Source organism: Hylaeus volcanicus, chromosome 6 (genome assembly GCF_026283585.1).
Source record: "Hylaeus volcanicus isolate JK05 chromosome 6, UHH_iyHylVolc1.0_haploid, whole genome shotgun sequence".
Taxonomy (NCBI): Eukaryota; Metazoa; Arthropoda; class Insecta; order Hymenoptera; family Colletidae; genus Hylaeus; species Hylaeus volcanicus.
The window spans coordinates 18,779,235-18,795,375 of NC_071981.1; the positions used below are offsets into that span (position 1 = coordinate 18,779,235).

The window sequence follows — 16,141 nt, forward strand, 5'->3', positions numbered from 1 at the left end:
TACGAATACTTTCTACACCCACTGTATGTAAATGATAGCTTGTTATGAAATACTCAATTAATAGTAACGCTTTCGATCAAATAATATTTATATTCATCTCCAACGATAAAGACCAGTCTATAAAACAAAAATTAAATTATACATTAGCGTACACGATATAATCGATATGTCCCCTAATAATAAAAGAATTATAATCTTCGAATCGACATCATCTTTGAATGAATACCTCATAAAAGTGCAATTCTAGAAAGGACGTTACGTACTTGAAAAATAAATACGAAAAACAATTCATACCATCCCCAAAGATCCCTGAAACGCTGCAGTTTCTTCCTGCATGATCGACTGTTACTCGAGCGAATCGTGGTTCGTCAATGGGCCGCCAGCCGTCGCCACTGTTGCCAACATGGCCACGTGCTAGACGTGTTTACGCGAACTGCGTCACCTTTCGTATTTTTCTTATTTATATTACGAAGTGTTTACCGTGAGATTACGGCGCCCAGTTTCATGAGAAACGCGCGCGATAAGTGATAGTCGTTAAACGTGCTCCACGGCGGACATGGCGGGCCTGGATACGCCTATTCCAAGGTGCACCTGCGACGTAAGGAATGTGGTTACCTGTTCCGCTGTCAATCGGGATGCGCCCATGGGTAGAAGCGTGAGAAGTTACCGTCCCCATGGAAGCCTCGCCAGGGTCCTGTACGACAAGCAAAAGGCGGACGAGCAGCTCGAGACGTACGACAAAACTCAGGTAAGTAAAATCATAACTAGGTTACGTTCCAGTCGTACATCTTTGCACGTAAACCGCGCGTATCCGTTCCATGTATCGCCGCTTGAGGTCACGTCGGTGGCCTCAGGACCGTAAACATGGTAGGCAAAGGTTAGCAGAATTTTAAACGAATTGGAGCAAGATACAGTGACTCCCAGAAATATTCGGACACTAGTGTATGGTTAGCTTTATGACTTAATATCGTAGTTATTAAAAAAGCAATTGTCTTCGTTACATTTTCCAATAATAAGTCATTTATTAATGTTATTAAAGAGGTATACATTAATCCAAAAATTTACATAAATTACATAACAGCAATAAACAAACGAAAGAATATCAGATTTTCGGGTACGATAAAACACGGAGGAGGCATTGTAATGGCGTGGGGATGGATTTCGACTTCCGGCGTTGACAATTTAGTTTTTATCGATGACATCATGGTTAAGGATGCTTATTTGAATCTTTTAATAAAGCAATTTAAAACAAAGTGCAGAAAAAATGGAGATTGCTGAAGATTTAAAATTTTACCAGGATAATGATTCTAAACATAAGTCGCGCACTGTCTAAGAATTTTTATTGTATAATTGCCCCAAAATCCATCCAAAGTTCATCCACCTCCGCAATCACCAGACCTTAACCCTATAGAAAACTTATGGGATAAGTTGAACCAACGGATTCGCAAGGCACCCAATTCGTTCCAAAGAAGAACTTAAAATTAGGCTTCACGAAGAATGGGCATCCATTTCGACAGAATATTTAAAAAATATAATTTCTAATATGCCGAATCGATTGAGACATATTATAAAAGAAAAGGGATTTGCAACAAAATATTAATGTGGAACATATACTGTTTAATTTTAATTAATAAATGTTATAAATAAAACGAATTTTTGTTACAATAAAAGTTACTTTACACCCAGAAACACGTGGGATAATTGACCTAACCGACATAATTATTAGGTTGTCCCGAAAGTTTCTTTCGCGAGTCGCACTCAATTATTTTATGTGGTCGTGTTTACATAAATAGACAATCTAATTTCATAGATATTCATGTTGTAACAGTAATGGAGCAAAATGAATCGTGCACAATTCAGTAATGTAACATAAAACATAAAATATCGTGCATGTATTACTTATTAATCAAGCGAAAGAAACTTTTGGGACAACCTGATATTAACGTATTCGTGATATTTATTCGGTTAATTCGGGTCTTAGTCGCCTAGTGAAATATTTTGCTTCGAGATTCGAAATCAAAGCTTTTCGGCGGGTAACGGATACGCAGATGTTTATTAATTGTAGAAACTAATTCCGTGCATTTATTAGTAGAAATGTTATTTGTTATTTGATATTTTTATTTAGTTAAGAATGTATCCTGTTTGTAAGTACTTCAAGAGATTACAGTTGTATTTTCTTTACTCTGTTTCGACCGCGAAGTCCTATAATAGCAACTGATAAGAAACCACTTACGCGATAAAGCTGTTTTCGATGAATCGATTTGTTCTCCAGCAATAGTGTCGCCAACCTCTTTTTGAAATTTAAAAGTACACAAAATTGGAGTGGAGAAATAATTGCACGAGCTTTAAGAATTACTGTTATTCTTGATTACTTTCCTTCGGAATTTTGACCCCCCACCCTCACAAAAAAAAAAAAAAAAAATTAATATCTCTCCAGAAGAACCTCCTCGTAAATTTAAACAAACGAGACTCGAACATTTCTAGATAACCAACTGGCTTTTAATTGCGAGTACGCACTTTGCGCTGCCATATTGAAAATTGAATTTTCTAACAGTGAGTCACGCGATAAAATTCAACGATCGGTGGACGTGTTGTTTTCGTGTTTCGCACAGTGTCAATTTCGCGTGGTATTTAATTACGATGCTCGGCAAAAATTTCTTTCCGAGAATTAAGCCTTCGAAATCTGGTCTCCGCGAACTCCAAGTGCCAGCACGGGCCACCGGGGTAATTGGGTTGCTCGCTGAGGAGCCAGGGGGGAAGGGACGGTAATAATTAGTACAATTACCGCACAAGGCCAACCACCGACTAAAACCTCTTTCCTCGAACGATGCTACTCAAGAGTCAAGACCGTGGTCGGTAATTACGGGACAATTACGTCCTCGATATTCCTGAAACATCTTCGGAGCCGCTTCGAGTACTGTCCACGTCTTCAGTCCCCATACGTTAAACCGCGAGTTCGGCCCTATTTATAATTACATTCCGCCCTTTTGCTCTTTATTCGACTTTTACAAGTCACGGTCGAACGTCCAGAGACGACCGTGATCGTGTACCCAGCGATTAAGAAAGAACGCCCGCGAACTCGTACGAGGAGCACGTTCCACGATTTTATACGACTGTTTTTATTAACCCCTCGACCTCCACGACATTTTCGACAAATATGCAAATATATCATTTTCGAGTTTTACGTGTCCCCGAGTCTTGAGAAACGGAGGCTTTTAATATTACACATCTAAAAAGAAACCGAACTTTTCCTATAAAAAAAAAAAAAAAGTACAAGTAAAGTTTTTACACACACGTTTATTTACTCAAAGTAATCTCCCTCTGCGTCAATACAGCGTGTAGACCGGGTAATTAACATTTCGAAAGACCTTTGCAGCTCCTGTTTTGGTAGCCCGTTTAGTACGGCGGTTACAGCGGCTTGAATCTCCGAAATATTGCTATAATGTGTCCTTTTCATTGGAATTGGCATTGTTACCTTGGATCATTCGCCCTACTCGCCTGATCTGTCTCCCTGCGATTATTTTCTTTTCCCAAAATTTAAAATTCTCTAGCGAAAACGACTATTGAGAGGTCTCAAATTTGAATTGTCGAGACAAAAATAGGACAATACGCAGCCCTTGCAGTTCCGTGTACGTATATGTATAGTGATGTGGAGCTGTGCGAGTGCGTGCGAGCTCATACAAGGCACGGGAGTCCACTCCCTTAATAGCAAAAGTTCGGTTTCTTTTTAGACAGACCGTGTACCTTCTGTATTTTTTGTATACAAGCGTTCTGTAGAGATCCATCTTTATCTTCGCTCGATACTCGATACTTCTACTCGTCCATTCGACAACAAAGTTAGCTTTCATCGGTCTTTCTCCTCCGATCGTAATTTCCCCATCGCTAAATGGTTAATGTCACGTTCCATGTATGGACCTCATGGAAATCGTTACCCCGCGCGATGGAGGGGGCCCAGCATCCACCCGTGGACAGGGCCGACGCAAGAAAGAAGCTTTTATCGGTGTTTGCAAGAACCTCTCGCCGCGACAGAGAGCAAATCGATTCGAAAGGCTGAGCCGCGGCACTCGAGCAGGTGCCCGCAGGAAAAAGAGAAGAATCCCATTCGGTCGCGTGAAACGAGAAATTTGAAATTCGTGCGGTAGGGACACCCCCGCGAGATTTCACCCAACCCCCTCGCGCGACCGAAATCGACGCTAGACGTCACTCCTGCGACCGCAACTCCCTTTTGCAAGCCAGTGGCGCGGTATGTTTCCGGAGCTGCCAGCGTCTAATATCCCTGAGCAGTCTGAAAACTTTACTCTCAGACGGAGTGGCGTGGATGCGTCGGCCTGGTGGTGTTTCAAGGTTTTTAAAAGGCTAGTGTACCGTCAATATCTCCGCGGTGGAGCCGTGGCAACGAAGGGAGGAAGGTACGAGGAAGAGGGAGTCGCGAAAGGCGCTGCTTTAAAATATTAAGTGACTGATGGATGAGACTCCTGAGGGGTAGAAAGAGACGGTGTTACGGCGACGAAGATATCCACCCACCGAGACGTTTGCATCTTCTTCTTACGTCCCCTAGCTTTTACGCCACCGCGTGTCCCGTTTCTTAGGAATCTTAACTCACCGACTGCGTTGTCGCCGGCATTGTCGTCGATCCTCTCGCGTCCAGAACTCTGGCGAGAGTCAGTCGCGACCGGAGTTAGCTGTCTTACTGGCAAAGAGACATCTAGAACTTCTATGCTTCTAATCTATAGATGCTTAGAGTTCTAAAACCTATTTTGACCGAGTATTACCGTCACCAAATTAAAACTTTTAGAGTAATCCTACGCAATACTTCGATATCGCACTGTACAGTCAACGTGTATACTTTTAGAGGACGTTACAAGCTACTCGAAAACACGGCAAACGCATAATGGGCCGCTATGTACGAGTAGAGTTTGCTAAATGGGTCCAGCGACGCGTATCTCGCGCAGGCTCGTAATAATAACAGCAATACTCGTGATAGTAATGTTTATTACCTTGAAGAAGGGGGGAACGACGTCCTGATTGCAGTTGACTTCAACGATTAATGATGATTCGCTCTCGCCGTATCAAATAGCATTTTTCTCTCTCGTTGACGAAGGGAACAAAGCAGAATCACGATTTTCAAGTGTAATAATACGCCTTGCTCTTCGTGTTTCTCCTATCGCACTGTGTAAATGGCGGTCGAGTCGCTCGAAATTTAAGGGCATTGGAAAATAGTGCACGAATATAAAAATAAAGGTGAGTATAAGTAAATATTGACTTCCCTCAAACACGCATTCTTTGTTTAAAATATGAACTAACCACGCAAAGTTACAACTGGACAAGAAGCTTCGAAGATCCGCAATCGTAAATGTTTACAAAACGTCGTGTTACATAATACGAAAAAAAAAAAAGTGAATAATACAAATATATTGTCGGTCGGCGATTTATAAACTTTGAAACCTGCCTCGAGATAAATCTCGCGCACCATAAACATACACTGCGAGTACCCAGTGGCGAACAACGTCTCGTGACACGCATGGTTGCGACTAAATGACAATGTAAATAATATCGAGCCACGGACTTGCCCATTATGCGAATATAAAACGATCCAACGGAGAGACCGTTATCGCACGCGCGATGGAAAGAAAAGGTGGATGATACGGCTCGCGTTCGTTTATGGCCCAGGAACGAAATCTAGAATCTTTCACGGCGCTTCCCCTCGGCCAGGAATCACGGAGGAAGATCTTGTCGGATCCACGATAAATCCAGATGGCCCGCGGATCTACGTTTTATCAATTCGTACGATCGCGCGTGGCGTATGCGCGCGGACAATGCGCAGTGGCGCGGCTCGCCGTAACGAAAAAACTGATTTCTGGATTCTCTGCATCCGCTCGATCCCGCGTGCACTCGTATTTATGTCTTTATCCGTACGCAGAATACCGGTTCCGGAGGACACGATCGCGGACGGATTCTTCTGGCCGCGCACGATGCGCTTTGTCGCCGGCGTTCTTTACGTATGCGACGCGAGTGTCGATGCGAGCAGGCCAGACGGATGATTCCGAAGCCCGCGCTGGCCAAAAAAGCTTCAAAGACGGAGTCGGTGAAACGAAAGATTTCATTACCTCGGTATCCCGCATTTTTGCCAATTAAACGGCAAAATTCTCCCTCGGACAAGAACACGTGTTCCTTGTACTTTCTTTTGGTCCCCTTGGGCTAGAGACCGCAACGTCAATTTTTCATTTTTCACCGCGTTTTGAATATATTGGTCGATCTAGTATCGGCGGAATGTTAAAGCATTCGTAACGGGATGAAAAAGCTTCGTTATTCGCCTATCCAAGATATAGAGAAAATTACTTCATAACCGGGAAAAGTGATTTCAATTCGTAATTTAAAAAACAAAAAATAGTTTAAGTATCCGACGTCCTCTACTCGAGAATAAACCGTAGAATAAGTGAATAAAAAGCACCTCTCGAGTGACAAAGAAGATTGCCCTGCGAAAGGCGTTGCCCTCCTACGTCCACAAATAAATTAACAAGGCTGCTGACAATTTTCAAGCCACTACCCTCCACTTATCGTCACCGTGAACAAAGCATCGCGATATCGCGACCGTTTCAAAAAGTATTAACAACTCGTGGCTCTCGAGAAAAATATTATCGTTGGGGGAAGACGATAATCCTCGCCGAACGGCGATCGATGAGGGGAGGAGACCTGTCGTAAGACTCTGGAAAACTCTGGAAATCTCGTCGAAAAAAACGGCCGAAGAGGGGCAGATGAGACGGTCGGAGCCGCACACATCGTAATTTGCAAGTTATTTTGCACGGCTATACGGATCGGATAACGAAACCGCGGGACGGACACAGATCGTTATCGGCTCGTTCTCGAAACATTCCTCGGGCGCACGACGTAAATCCAGGGACGCGCGTAACAAGAGAGTGCTCTTCCAGGCGTTTCACGCATGATCGATCGTACCCGTACATCAGGGAAAAGGGAGTCGAAAAGATTATATCGGTTTTGCGTAGGTTCACGTGTGTCCGCGTCTTTGGGGTTCTGGTAACGATCCGATTCGCTCCGGGTCACCGATTCTCCTTGGGGTCGAGTAACTCCTTTAAACAATGACCAATGGAATACTGATTGCCCTTTTGAAATTTTTTAAGGATTTCCTAAAAAATTTAGGATTTTTCTTTGCACTCTAAAAAATGGTTAAGTGAGAGTGAATTATAAGAATGGGTAAATAAAGGATTATCCTATCGCGTTGGGTTATTGTTTCGCAATAAACTCGCGATATATTCTTCCGACATCCTGTACGAAAACACGTACATCGACGTCGCCGTCACGGGTCATCGGCGCATTCGCGTCGGAGGATTCACGAAAATCGAAAGGTCTCTCTTTTTCGCCTAAACGAACTGATATTCTAGACGCGGCCAGCTTCGTTAGCCGCTCGTCGATGAAAACTCTTCACGGGTAGTTACACCGTTGCTTTCCCAATCAAGGGGAGGTACGCCAGAAGGAGTACGCCACCCTTATCTACACTTGTAACCTCTTCTTACTCTTTACCCTCGTGCCCAGCCTTTTTAGTTTTTCTTGTCAGCGAGATGCTTCGTTGCAAGTTTCAAAGGAAAACGGATCGATTAGGTGCTGCAGGAAATTGCGAAAAATTTCTACCACTCTTTTTAATTCTAAGGGGTGTGGAGTATTTAAACGAAACGTTTAAATATAGGAGCGATATATTAAAAATAGGAGCGATACGTTCGGTTTGGTGAAATTAATCACGGCGTGGCGTTTCGCGTACAGTTGTTAGCGAAATCACATGGTAAGTCCAGAAACGTGGAAAGATGCCGTCGATTCTCTCCCACGGCGCCAATATAACGCCCGTTGGCTCGCGCCCGCCACCGCCGCCGCCTGCAGCAATAACATAATGGCACAGGAAGAGAATGCGTTTGACTCGCGATCCAACACGCCCGAGGAATCCGAAGAGCTCCACGTACGAGCGGCCAAACATCCCTAGTATTCCTCGCTGAAAGCATAAACTGCTCGACGGCGTTGTTTATTGTTCAGAGTTTACGGCAGGTTTACGCGTGCTTCGGGGCCCCTCTCGATCCCTGAATACGAGAGATTTCCAGAAAAAGGAACCCGACAAGGGAGAAAGAAATGAACCGACCGGAGAGGAGAAATCCGAGATCCCGCGATTCGATCTACGCTTGGCAAAACTCCATTTTATTCTGCGAATTCGAGATATCGAAGAGAAGGGTTGGAGGGAAACAATCCTCCAGTGTGATGTAATTGCTGCTCGAGGAAGACGGTGCGTATCGGTATCGTTAGCGGCGGTACGTTCAATGGATGGCAACGTTCTTTTATCCAGGTTTCGTTAACCTACTCGATTCGAGTACGAAACAATATCTCTCGTATATTACGATTTATTTGGAAATCTTTCTTTCAAAATAAAAGCATGTTTTAATAAAAAATAAATCTTTAATACCTTTCGAAATTATTTTTTATAAGTTCATAGTACTTCCAACGATATCTGTAAGACTCGAACGGACGATCTCGAAGGGCGAAGACAATCGAAAATATCGTAGTCTCGAAACGCATCTTTCGACGATGCCGTGGTTATACGACTGTGTTTACGGTTCGCAAGTTTTCCTATGCACGGCAGAGTACCGCTTTTAAGGGGGCGCATAACCGTTTCAGACGAATTGTACCGAACGCGCGAGTCTCGCGCAATGGTCAACTAAACCTCCATAAGCTACGTATTACGACTTCTGGCTACCTTTTCAGCGCAAACAATCGATTATCACGCGCGTTTATCGTCATAAACATATTTTTCTTCGGACGATAGCTGTATTTCTCGAACATTCGATAAATTTACTTATCGCCGTTCACCGAGAGCGTGCAACTAGCTAATTAGCGCGTATCGATTCCATCGTTCGAGATGCAAAATCCTCCATGTCTCGAAACACAGATAAATGAACATTGTACTAACTCGTTCAGAAATAAGATTATCGTAATCGCGAACTGATTTACGTTTTACAGCCAACGATGTATAGGTTTAGCTATCGACTTCGATATACTAATATTTTTAGCATTTTGCGCCACTTTGGGGAGAAGTAAGAAAGAAATAAGAGAAAGAAACACGTGAAAAAGAAGGGGAAGTCCATTTGTAGAAAGATCGAGTCTTTCCGTTGTTTGTCGGTGCGTTGCGAGACGTTGATTTAGATGACTGTGATTTCCGAGTTGGCTACTTGTTATCCGAGTCAGAAGGCGATTGGTGCGTGCTGCGGACTACACGGAAGGTGTGCGAATCTGATTCTCTTCTCTTCCCCTTTACCTGATTCATTCCGTCTCCCTCTGGCGCTGCGCAGCGCCACAGAAAGTCGCCACTAATGACGCAAAGAGGAATGCTGTCCGGCAGCGCACGACCACGTCGGTAGCCATTTGTAATTCGTTAAGAAAAAGTTGAGAAAAAGTCGAATCAAAGTGTGATGACGGAGGGGGGAAGCCCGGCTACCTGCAATTAGTGATGCATGCTGGCAGCCATAATTAAAATTGTATGGGCCCCTTCCCCCCTCCCCTTGCCCCCTGCCTCTCCACGGCAACCACGGCTTTCTGATTTTCATATCCCCTCGGTTCCCTCTTCTTTGTCACTGTACCAATTCAGTTGGCTGCAAAAGCTCGTCAAAAGTTCGTTACTATAATAATCGAGCTTCGTGATTCGCTACGTCGCCAGCTGCGGCCACAATTATTTTCACGCGTCTTTACGCTTTTCGACAATCGTAATTCAATGAAACAACTACCAATAAACAGCCAATCCGAAAAATGCCACGATACAAACTGTATCGTGTCGCGAGCTAACAACGAAGTTGTCCAGAAAAAAAAAAAAAAATAACATTCTATCCTCACCAAATTCGTGCTCTTCGCCAAAGTTTGAAATTCGTCGGTGCAAGGATCCGAGAAAGGCTGGTCGATCGGGGGGGTTTCGTGGGGAAACCGCGTCTAAATTCCAGTCCCGAGAGGGCGAGCACAATACGCAACGCGGCGTAAAGTTAATGAAGTACGAGAACAAAGAAACACCTCTGGGTAATTACGTTTTTATTGCGGTCCATTCGGCGGCACCGGCTGGTGGTACATTGTATCGGTTCCGCAGCGATTTAAAAAATCGCGGCTGCTCGGGCGCCCCGTCCGACGATGACAGAGTCGACAGAATATTACAGAGGTTCGCCAGAGTTAATTCCCCCGGGGGCCCGAGGAGGGACTGTTTTAATTAGAGAATCTAATTGATGGCCGCGTACGGTGTGGCTGCCGAGCAATCCATAAACGACTTCTTAGGGCCGCGCACCTGGGCAACACGGCGTTAATTACTCACCTTCTGTGGCCTGGTCCTTCCATCTCTCGACTCACCCTTTTTTTTCTTTTACTTTCTTCTTTTTTTTTTTGTACCCCCTCCTCGTTCCTTCGTCATCCTCGGAGGTTTTTTTCTCCTATCTTTCCCTTTGGCGAGCCTCGAGAGAGACGCGGGGTTGGAGAATAAAAGGGGCTGCGGGGGGGAAAAAAGGAGGAAAAACGCAGGATCGACTGTCGAGCGAAAAGGAACAGGAATAAAGTGACGTAGGGAGCTAGGGGAGGTGAGAGACGAAGGGGAGGGAGTGAGAGCAACAAGTGTCTCCCGTCGCGAGGCGCAAAAGCATTCCTAATTACACCCCTGCCCTTGGAGCGAAACGAGACAAAAAGCGCGTTGATTACATTTTCGTATAATTTCATCGGTCGGGCTCCTTCGCCATTAAGAGCCACCACCAGAGCGCGCAAATTAGATCGATTCTTTAATGCCCCGGGCAGGCGTAATTGGTTCTCATTCTCGGAAGCTGACGATGAAATCGGATATCTGTCGTGTACCTGGCCGCGACCAGCGGGGACCGGTCAACGTAATTGCTTCTCCGACTGTTTTGCGGTTCCTGGACCGAAAAACCACCCCACGGGCCTCGTGGAATATCGTTAATGTCGCGACACGAGGTCCCCCGCCCCCTTGTTCCCACTGTTAATGAAGCGAGAAACACCATTTGCCACCCAGCCACCTCGCGAGATGTTAATGAATCGTAACGCCGCGGCTGTTATTTTAACGCATTAACCCGCGTCGCGAAATTCGCAGAGCTCGGGCCGTTATGCGTGTCGTGATTGCCTGCGAAATTGAAAATATTCGCAGCCGTTCGGGGCTCGCCGGGCTCACGTGACGACGCGAGCATTTATTTCGCCGCCTGTGATTGCAGACACGCGAAGGATGTCTTATCCTAGCGTAATGTCAACAATCATTTGTACACTCGCGACTCTTCGAATTCCACAGGGTCTCGCAGGCCTGGGTTAAGTATGGTTAAGATAAAAGTCTCCATTTCTCGCGTTATCTATCATTTTCTGTTTATTCTTCCTGTTCCGATTTGAACTGGATGAATTATCGCCGTGAACTTTAAATTTCGTAATTTAAATTTTTAATTTTTAAATTTCGCGTCCGCTGTCGCGGACGTCAGGTCTGAAAGGGGCAACGATCTTCTCTTTAACAAGTTACTTCTCGTACGACGTAAAAGACAATGTCCAACAAAAAGGTGTAGTCCTTCGAATGTCTCCCAGACGAATGAAATCGTTATGTAATCGAAAATGGTGGCCACGTATCGCGGAGATATTTTTAATACCCTCTCTTCTTGTTACAGTGGTACAGAGTAAACAGTACCAAAGTTCGAGAGGATTTGGTCCGTTTATGGATACCCCTCGGGACAGGTCCGCAGCGTGACCAACCTGACAAAACTGCCGAAATCTTCCTAACGAAATCCGCTGAGAAATCGGACTCTATACCGCTGCAAGCGTGGCATTCTTTGGCGAGATCTGCCTTGTCCTGGTTCATCAGCCGCACGTCCATAAATGGGTGAGTACCAGCCTGCTCGTAAAAATCGCGGAATGTACACGTTATTAATTCCCCCCATTCTTTTTCCCTCCTCGTTCAACGATACATTAAATGTTCCATTCAGTTTCGTAGACGCATGCGGGTTTCATTCTCATGAAGAATGATTCTTTGTAATGAACAATCTATATATATATGCCTTGATCGAATGAAGTTAGTTGGTTTATTACCAAGTAGCGGTAGCGTACGTTGGATTATTATAGAACAGCGGAATTTTGATCGACGTTGCGCTGCGTTAGCATCGTTATTGCTACATGGTCGCGGAATGCCTGAAATTTATTTCTTATATGGCATGATGTAACACATCGTAGAATTGTTTCGACTTTAAAATCGAAGCTTCGCAAACGATTGTTTAGCTCGCGTATTAATATAAAAAAAAAACAATTTTTTGAAATATACATATATAATTCAACAGTCTCCTTAAATGCACGAGTTTCTCTACGATAAATGGACAGGAACATGACACGGGATCGGATATCTCGATGAGACAATGCTGATGCAACGATCAAACTTTTTTGACGTAATTCGGAACATATTTACTACGTATTGTCTCACCGAAATAGTCCCGGTGTTGGTCGACATTTTCGCATGTCGCTCCGTCCTCTTCTTCATTCGCTGTCCTTCTCTACACTCGAAGTTTGTTGGGAACACATTCGAGGATACAGTACGACTGAAGGAGCCATGCAAAATCGGAGACCTAAACATTGCACTCGAGTGTTTTTATGTGTTTACACTTGACACGAGTCGAGCGTCGAACGTAGAAAAGGACAGATAGCGAAAGAGAAAGAGGTCCGAGACAAAAAGAAAGCACTCGACGGAAGCGTATCAATCGGTGAGGATCATATTACACCGGTGGTCGGAGCTACTCGGGCGAAACTACGGGCAAAAAAAATAAGAACGGGATGGCAGCGGTGGGGTTGATATCTGAGAGACATACAGAGTGTCCCAGCCTAAGTTATCCGGAGCTCTAACCCAAACCTATCGGCCGAATACAAAGTTTCAAATATGGAAATTGCATGGTAAAATGGGCCTCATGTTTCAGCGCGAAGGAATTTTTGTTACCTTTGTTATTTAACGAGATATGATGGTCAAGTTTCGTTCTTCAAATGGAACTATATATATATATATTTTTTTTTATACCATGCGATAGTACTTTTCAAAAGGAATTCATTAAGCTTTAATGTATTTACCCGATTTTTATTAGTTTTCAAGCTATAACGCTTCAAAGTTTGCAAATTTTCAAGGAGCAAACTCGGTTTGGCCCCTGACGGTCCCATTGATGCAGTAAGCATCAATGTATCGTTTCTTGAAAACGATACGGAGGGTCTCGTTTGGGATTCTAGGCCCAACGAAGGAAAATGGGAAGAATTCCAATATTCTAGGGCTATATTTATATATGTGGGAGACGGATAACCACTGTGCGAGGACTAGAACAAAAACGTGTCCTCGCACAGCTGATAAGACGCGCACGCGAGCTGTTGGCTAATGTCAACGGCACCAAACGTCAACAAGACGTTTAAACGTACGACAGGTGAGTGACCGGCGAGTGCGAAAGTGAGAGAGAGAGAAAGAGTAAAGAGCAATAACTGCGAAACCGTGTATGTAAACCGCGAAGGAACAAGAGAGAGACGCATTTTGTAAAACTGCGAGCAGTGTAAGAATAGCGAGAATTGCGAGTTGTGAATCAGCGAGAATTATTTAGTTTACCCATTTTTGTTACAATAAAAATTACTGCACACCCAGAAACACGTGGGATAATTGTCCTAACCGACATAATTATTAGGTTGTCCCGAAAGTTTCTTTCGCGAGTCGCACTCAATTATTTTATGTGGTCGTGGTTCTATAAATAGACAATCTAATTTCATAGATATTCATGTTGTAACAGTAATGGAGCAAAATGAATCGTGCACAATTCAGTAATGTAACATAAAACATAAACTATCGTGCATGTATTACTTATCAATAAAGCGAAAGAAACTTTCGGGACAACCTAATAAATAAAATCCCTACATATATATCATATTTGAAATTTTGCATTCGGCCGATAGTTTTGGTGTTATAGCTCTGTATCACTTATACTGGAACATCCTGTATACATGTCGAATTGAGTAACCTCCACCTTGTCGAAATCGATTAACAAGAAATCATAGGAGATCGAAGGAAGCAAAGTTTCTTCGATTTCCAAAGGCTTAATTACTTGGTTCGATACCACGAAATTCTGGGGTCTCTGGTGGCTCTATCCTTCGTCGACAAAGTCGCCACAGGTGTCGGAAACCTCGAGTTAGTCGTCGGATACCGTGTGCCTATCAAGTCGAACCATACCCTATCGAAATCAACACGCGCGACAGTTTTCCCCGCGGGGACGAGTTGGCAAGAATCGGGAAACGAGCGTTGCCGAGTTTGTCCGCGATTGGGAAGGCCGTGACCGAGGCCAACCAAAGGCAGATCGTTCGCGAAGTGATGAAAGGAGGCTTTCCCTTCTCGCCGGTTAATTAATAACCACGAAGATACGATCTCCGCCTATCTCGCTGTCCGATGAAGCTCGACAAGCTGGTGGCAAAGGCCCTGGCATGGCCGTGGCGTTGCCTGCTCTCGGGGCTCGTGAGGTGGGCCCCAACGGAACAGAAAGAGGGGGCAACGAGCAAGAGCGAGAGGGAGGGAGAGAGGAATGGTTATTGATGACCAGCTTTGTTTGCCCCCCGAACCGTTTATTAAAATCCAACGCGGGTGATTAACCTCTCCCCGACTGCGTCGTCCTGACAGCTACCAGGCGGAACACCTCCGCAGCTCGGGGTGTGTATATAGGATTGACCGGGGAACCGTTTATTAAAATCCAGCACGGCTATCCGTGCTACTAGGCGGAACAGCTCCGCCGGGCCGCTTCATGAATTAGAATGATGTAGAAGTTTCTTCGTTGGCTTCCCGTCAGCCACGGATTGAGTAATTAACGCATTACGAACGCGGGGACGTCTCGGTTCCCGCGGCCGCGATGATAAATTCCCGTTAAAATATGGATTCTCTCGAAACCGTTTTATCGATCGTAAACCAGACGGGGGAACGAGACGTATCGGTACGAAGTGCAACCTCCGTAAAAGTCAATCCGTCGAGACAGTTAATATTGTTCGCCGTGCCGTAAACACAAGTAAAATATACGCGTAACCGCGGCGTGGCGAGGTTGGCGTGAAAAGTATTAACGGTTCCAAACGTGCGTGAATACGGTGGAACTTGTTATTAATGGATTGGTAGCGTGGCGTGATGAGAAACAGTGGATACGCGATGGTTTAATTGCGTGCGTAATAAACCTTACGGTGCCCCGGGTCTTCGGGTGATACGATTGAGATCATTTTTGTAAATAAAGAATAAGAACGGGAATGCGTGATTGTCCTTGCCGGATAATTTTAGGAGCACTCATAGTTGCAGGAAAAGAAAATATGGGAGCGTGTCGGAGTGCCCGCGTAGTTGTAAAATCGCGAGAGTCAAATTTACCGTCCGTGGACTTTGTTCTAGCCTCGCGAACTCGTAAAAAGATGTATCTCGATATTTATGCGCCATGTAGTTTAATTGGTGCTCGAACTAAATAAGTGATCCGAACAGTTACGATATTCCTGTGAGAAAACATCGCGAGTGGAGCAGGTACAATTTTCTCGGTGAACTACGCAGAGATTTTTGTTTTATTGTACACGTATACTGTAGAATCGATTCACGAGGTACAGAGCAAGTACATCCTAATATTAACACTTGCAAGATTAATTTCGCCAATGATCTAAAGCTGAGGTGGTAACAATTCGAAACTTGATTTGAGTAAAACAGTTTCACACTATTTTTCCCATTATCTGTATGTACGTCAGTCGCGATAATTCTTGAAGGAAACCGAAAAGGTAGCAACGAGATTACAGAACGATATAAATTGTCGGTGGCTCGACCGTAATAGAAAGTTCAGTAACGATCGAAACGGTGAGAACTGGACATTAACAATCTTTATCACTCGGCAATCTTCTCGCTACCTTTCCTTTTGGTTTCCTCGATGAATTGCACCTTCCGTTAGTTAGCGAACTTTTTGCTTCTTCAATTGATTCTGCTGATGCGAGTTCACTTGCTACTCCTCTTCTTGTCTCTGATGGTGGTTGGTCGGCGTGCTGTCGGGTAGAGAGAGATTTTCCTCGTCGGTACTCCGCGAACTCTGAACAGCATATCGAGAGACGCTAACTTTGATAA

General features: G+C 44.4%; 1 protein-coding gene across 1 annotated transcript in view; it reads left to right on the forward strand.

Moving 5' to 3' along the window:
* Positions 1 to 416: 416 nt before the first annotated feature.
* Positions 417 to 16,141, forward strand: part of LOC128878075 (protein-L-histidine N-pros-methyltransferase) — a 35,904-nt gene continuing 20,179 nt past the window's right edge. Inside the window, exons 1-2 of the mRNA XM_054125927.1 lie at positions 417 to 748; positions 11,679 to 11,890. Coding sequence (XP_053981902.1) covers positions 557 to 748; positions 11,679 to 11,890 — 404 coding nt within the window. The 5' untranslated portion in view covers positions 417 to 556. The remainder of the gene's footprint in view (positions 749 to 11,678; positions 11,891 to 16,141) is intronic.